A 6,000-nucleotide genomic window follows, 5' to 3' on the forward strand; every position below is an offset into this window, starting at 1 on the left:
CCACGGGGTCCTGGTTAGAGAAGGGTCTGGAATAGACATTTAGAAATTAACTTGGACCCAGTTCCCTGCTTCAGGAAAATTAAGCGCTTGAGAGAGACCCTCGTGCACTTCCAGGCCAGGAAGGACGGCAGGGCAGGGCCTCGGACTTTTGCTGGGTGTAAATGGCCGGCTCAGGCAGGAAGGAGTAGATCGGAGATGCCACCGGCTCACCAGAGAGCCATGAAATCTATCAGGACCTCCTCTTGTCCAGCGAGGACCCAACTGTAATTGAAAGACTGGGAGAGGGGAGGTGGGGGGATGGCTGCGTGGGTTCCGGGGATCAGGGGAAACTGTGGGGCAGAGAGAAGCTGCTGTCCACCCCCACCACTCCCTCCACCCACTGTTTGCTAGTTCTCCGTTTCTCACAGCTATCAGATGGTTACCAGTCTCTAGGCAAATGCAGGAGGGGGGAGGTGCATACTGAGCTCATCTTTACCTCCTTCCTCAGGGGAGGGGAGGTGCAGAGACCCCTCTGCTGACAACACGGCTTCAAGGAGCCAAAAAAACAAGATCCCCATTCTCCCTCCAACAACTCCTTTAACGCAGTTTCTCCACCCCCCACCCCCTCCCAGGATACTCAGGGTGCTGCAAAACCCCTTTAAGAAGCAGGGCTCCTGAATGGTGACCTCACCCCTTGGTGAACACACGGTAGACTTCTGAGCCCGCCTGCTGGATACAGCCAGGTGTTTGATGTAGGCCAACAAAAAGACACGCTCAGAGCCACAGGTAACAGCCCCACAGAGCACCTGAGCTGCAGGGAGTTGCCTGGAAGCCTGGGGAAGGGAGGAGGAAGGAGGAGGGGCCGGAGAGCAGCAGGGAGCACGACCATCCAGCAAGAGGCTTTGGCAACCACGGGGACAATCCGCCGTGTTTCCACATCAGGACCTGTGGATTGCAGCAGCTCACCCCAGGGTTACCCTGGCCTCCCTTCCTTTCTCTCCCCCATACTAACACTGTTTTACTCTGCGCACAAGAGGGATAGCTCACTCTTCCCTAATTGCAACAGCCTGCTTCTGTTCCATCCCGTCAGTACTGGAAGGACCTCTGCCCCTTCTCTTAGACCCTGAAGTCAAACATGTGGAAAACATAAGAGCTTCTAGAGAAGCCAGGGGCGCCTTGCTCTGAAAGCTTCTGACAGCCTGCCTCCGCCAACAGATTGGGCAGGGGCTGGTGAACCAACTCATCTGGGGCTGTCCTGGTGCCCAGCATAGTGTCGCACAGTCAGAGTCGAGAGAGACTGTGTTCCATCCTTGGCTGTGTGACCTTGGGCAAGTCGTTGTCCCTCTCTGGGCCTCAGTTTCCGCATCTGTAACCCTGGTTACGGGCACCTCTCCCCCATACTGCTCGACATTAGCCGAGTGGCGGTCTGAGAGGCCTGAACCCGCAATCTGGGGACGGCAGCGGTGGGGGGTGGGGGTGCTTACCTGACCAGGCGCTGTACGCAGCGAGCAGCAGGCAGAGCAGCGGCCTGAGGCGGCCGGGGGCCGGGCGGGCGGGCTCCATGGGCCGCGGCTGCGGAGCGAGGAGGGAGAGCGGCCGTGAGTGCGCGCTCGGGCGGGCGCGGACTGGAGCGGGGAAATGACTAAGGCTCCCCCCTCTCCTCTCCTCGCGGCCGGGTCCCCCCCCCCTCCCCGGTACGGGCGCCTGGAGCGGCTTAGGAGCCGCCGTTAGCGCCGCGATTTTCGGAGAACCCCCCGCCCCCCGGAGAGATCGAGAGGCGGAGAGGGGGAGAGACCCCAAGCACGCGAGAAACGAAGCCAGGGACGGCCCGAAAGAAGCGGCAGGAGAGGGAAACAGACCCAAGGGAGCCAGGCAGAGAGCCAGAGACACAGAGAGGCGAGAGAGGGGGAGAGAGCGAGCGAGCGAGCGAGCTCGGAGTGAGCAAGGCGGCGCGCAGATCGAGACAGCGCGGGAGAGGGAGGACCGACGCGAGGGCAGGGCGAGGGGCAGCGGGCCCGGCCGCCCCCGCCGCTGCCCACCTGCCCCGCCCGGGCTCCTTGCGGCGCCGTGGCTCGCCTCCTCTGGCCCATAGTCCCGGCCACGGCCCCCGCCCTCCTTCCCCTCCCCCTCCTCCCGCCGGCCGCGCGGGAAGCTGCGGGGCTCCAGCCCGGCCGGCACCTCAGCCGAACGCCCGCCGGCTGCGCGCCCCGGGAGGGAGGGCGGCGCGCGCGGCCCCGGCACCCCCGCACACCGGCCCGGGCCCAGGCTGCGGCCCCCGCCGGGGGCGCCCCTCTCGGCTCAGGACTGGACGAGCCCGGGCTCCGACAATATGCCAGTTCAGAAGCCCGCGCGGCGGCCCCGGGCCCCGAACCGCCTCCCCCTCACCGCCTCCCCCTCGCCCCCTCCCTCGGCCAGCCGGGCTCGGACCTGCGCCGCCGGGCCGGCGAGGGCTGCGAGACGGTGGAAGAGCCGCCGGAGCTGCCCAGAGCCCGGGCCCCTCGCTCCACTTTGCGCAAACTTGTTTTTCTAAGGTCAGCGCCGCGAGCCGGTTACATCGTCCTCTTAAGGTGGACTGGGGAAGTTGCGGCCGGCCTCCCCTCGCCTCCGGACTCCGGCCGCGGGAGGCTGGAGGCGGCGAAGGAGCGGGGGAGTGAATGAAGGGGGAGCCTGCCTTTCGCCCCTCCCCAGTGGCCCTGCTCCTGTGCCCCAAAGCCGAAGGCCCCTCTCGGGGTGGGTGAGGGCCAGAGGGGCCCCGATTCTTTCAGAGCTGGGCCGAGGTGAAGGAAAAGCAGGAAGTAAGTGAAGGTAGGGGGAAGGGGGGAGGAAGGAGAGAGTGATGGTACAAAAATAGCGTGTGTGTAGGAAGGACTTCAGTACCGCCTGGAAAAGCTCGCGGGGAGGAGAGGGAGTAGAAGAGGGGCTGTGGCCAGGAAACCCGAAGGGAAGGGTCCGGGCCTCCCTGGGCAAGTGGGCTCTTTTAGGGAGGTTCCTCTCTGTCAAGGATGGCTGATTCAGGGGTGCGGAAGGCCCAGGCAGGGGTGCGGGGCCAGGGGGAACTTGAAGGCCTGGGCTTCAGGAAGATGGCCGGTGGTGAGGAAGATGAGGGGATGGGAGGAGAGCAGGGGCCAGAGGTCTGGAGACAGGACAGAGCCTGCTGGTGAGAAAAAAGCAACCATTCTCCCTTTCTCAATCTCTCCCTCTGTTTCTCCCCTTCTTTGAGGGAAAGCTGTGTACCCAATAGCAGCCAGGCCAGAGATAGCAGGTGGGAATCCTCTGGTCACCTGGCCAAAGAAGGCTCCAGACTGTGGAAGGGAAGGGAGACCAAGACCCTCTGCTAATTGTAAATAACAGTAGCCGTTTGGCTTCAAAAAGCCATTAGGAAGATATGAAGCAAGGTGGGAGAAAGGCCAGTTCTATAAACTGTGTGGGGATTGAGGCTCAGAGAGGGAGGGGACTTGCCCAAGGCCACACAGCAAGGCCTGGGTAGAAACCAGATTTGAATTTCTGATTCCCAGGCTAAAGATCTTTGTACAGTGACAGCCCCCACTTCTCCCCCGCCTCCCCGGACCCTACCCCAGCCTCCCTGTCGAGTGCCTGGTCCTGGTATGATGCTAAGACAAGGAGGCAGGCAGGGTGCTGCCTAGGTTCAAATCCTGCCAGCCACCTCTTGTGAGCTGTGTAGACTTGAGAAAATACCTTGTCATTTTTGTGGCTCAGTTTCCTCATCTGATATGAGGCCAACAGGAGTATCAACCTAAAAAGACTGGTGTGAGGTTTAGATAAATTAATATTTATACAACACTTTAAAAAGTGCCTGGCATGTACCAAGTGCCACATAGCATTTGATAAATAAGTCAAGCATTTGACAGCAGTCCTTGGGAACCCACAGGGACCTGGGCAGTATTTGAAGTGCCAGGGGATTTTCTTTTCTTTGGGTGGGGGAGTACAGCAGTGACCCACGCCATGTCCCTGTCTACAAGGAATTTACATTCTAGTGGGGAGACAGATAGGTAGACAAGCAGAAATAATTAATGAACAACAGAAGGTCGAGCTTACACAGTGAGAAGGGTGCACTCATTTAGATAAGGGTAAGGCCTCCGGAGAAGCTGGGAGCTGAATCACAAAGAGGGACAGCAGGGTGAGGATTTGGGGATTTGTTCCAGGAAGAGGAACCAGCACATGTAAAGGCCCAGGGGCCAGCTTGGCTGGAGGGGAACGAGTGAAGGATGGGGGAGAGTGGTCCAGCTGGGTGGCCTTGCAGGCCTTGGTAAAGCGCCTGCATTTATTCTGCAGGAAAGAAATCGCTGGCGGGTGTTAAGCATGGTCTGACTTATGTGTTTAAAAGGCCACTCTGGCTATAAGTGGAGAGTGGGCTGGAGGGCAGGGAGTGTGGAATCAGGACACCAGTGAGGAGTTTTTCTGGGATCCTCCTAGTATCTGAGGTGAGGGTAGGGAGTCTCTAGCTGTTCAAGGCCACATGTGACTGAGACCACGAAGGTGACCAGTGGGGCTTCTGGGAAAATCCATCCCCCAAATCCATGTGGGTGGAAGTGGGGGCCGGGGCCGCTACTGAAGGTCAGAGATGAGGCAGCCTCTGGCCTGGGCTTCCAGAAGGCTCTGCTGTTCACTGTACACACACACACACACACACAAACCTGCCCGGGATTAGGAAACTGCGGATTAGGGAAGGATAATAGTGGAACTAGCTGCTATTTATATGCAGCACCTTAGGCCAGGGCGCCCAGCAGGACTTCCCAACACCCTCACCTCCGCCCCAGGTGGGGGCCCTGGCCTTGTTCTCCTGACCCAGCATCCACATAAAAGTCACCCGTGGCTGACTGTCAGGGCTGGGAGGTCATTGAGACCAGTGGGCAGCTGGATATAATGAGGTGGGGGGACAATTTGCCTGAGGTCACACAGGTTATGGCTGATAATTGAGGTGAATCAGCCCCCTTCATAGCAGGCATCTTGGGCTGCCCCAGATTAAAATAAAACTGCCTTCGCACCTATCTCATTCATTCACACGCTTATCCATGTTTATTGAGCGTCTGCTGTGTGCCAGGCACTGGGCTGGGCACTGGGGATGAAGCAGTTAGGAAAAACAGACAAAAACCCCACCCCAAGGAACTGACGTTCTGGCGGGGCAAGCAAGTCAGTCTCTAAAATAGCTGGTCTGTGGGATGGGGGTAGGCTGCAGGGTAAATAAAGCAGGGAAGGGGCCCAGGGCTAATGAGAGAGGAGGGCGTCAGGGGAGGCCTCAGAAGAAGTGATATTTGGGCAGAGACCTGGAAAATGTGAGCTGGAGCCAGAGGTGACTCCATCCAGGCATCGGTCCTCAACTCTCTCACTCCCTGGAGCAATGTGTCAGCACATCCCCGGGCTGGACCTTCCCTCCACATCCAGAACCAAAGCACCCCTCACCCCTCCCTGCTACCACCTGGGTCTGAGCCTCCATCATCTCCCACCTGGGCTCCTTCTTCCCACCCTTGTCTGTTCTCCACTCAGCAGCCAGAGGTCAGCCCACATCCCTCCCCTGTTGTCCAGCATCGGCGGAAAGATTTGAATGAGTGTGTGGAGGGGAGGGTCAGGGCCTTGAAGTCAAGACTGCCTATTTGACTCATTGGACTTGGGGAAAAATTTTTTATGACCCTCAGTCTTTTCGTCTGTGAAATAGGAATAACAAGGTCTACCCCTCCTCGAGGGGTCAGTGGTGGCACAAATGTGAAAGCAACTGTGGTAGAAGCATATCTGGAGTTTGCCTCCGCAGGTGGGGTGATGGTGCCCCGTGTGTACCAGGCCCTTTGATGTCTTTGAAGCCTTAGCAACCCCACTGTGTCTCCAGAGGTGAGGAAACAAGCCCAGGGACAGAAAGCAACTGGACCAGGGTCACTGCCAGGGCACGCAGGAACCTGCAGGAACCCAGTGCTGCCGGGCACCAGCCCTGTGGGCTCTGCTCCTCGCTTCCCGTCACCCTGGGCTTGGCGTCAGCACACAGGCCCGCCAGCCACCTTTGTGTGGAGC

The 6,000-nt window shown here is 59.3% G+C and overlaps 1 protein-coding gene across 4 annotated transcripts in view; it reads right to left on the reverse strand.

The window, feature by feature from the left end:
- LOC137207631 (tyrosine-protein phosphatase non-receptor type substrate 1-like) overlaps positions 1-2,781 on the reverse strand; it is a 43,244-nt gene extending 40,463 nt beyond the window's left edge. The window contains exons 1-2 of one of the 4 annotated variants that reach the window (XM_067707687.1): positions 2,407-2,781; positions 1,464-1,551 (exon numbers count right to left, since the gene is read on the reverse strand). In XM_067707687.1, coding sequence (XP_067563788.1) covers positions 1,464-1,542 — 79 coding nt within the window. In that variant the 5' untranslated portion in view covers positions 1,543-1,551; positions 2,407-2,781. Of the gene's footprint in view, positions 1-1,463; positions 1,552-1,838; positions 1,968-2,018; positions 2,100-2,157; positions 2,265-2,406 lie in introns of those variants that run through there. The other 3 variants (XM_067707689.1, XM_067707686.1, XM_067707688.1) reach the window with 3 other exon arrangements.
- Between the last annotated feature and the right edge of the window lie 3,219 nt (positions 2,782-6,000).

This window comes from Pseudorca crassidens, chromosome 15 (genome assembly GCF_039906515.1).
Source record: "Pseudorca crassidens isolate mPseCra1 chromosome 15, mPseCra1.hap1, whole genome shotgun sequence".
Taxonomy (NCBI): domain Eukaryota; kingdom Metazoa; phylum Chordata; class Mammalia; order Artiodactyla; family Delphinidae; genus Pseudorca; species Pseudorca crassidens.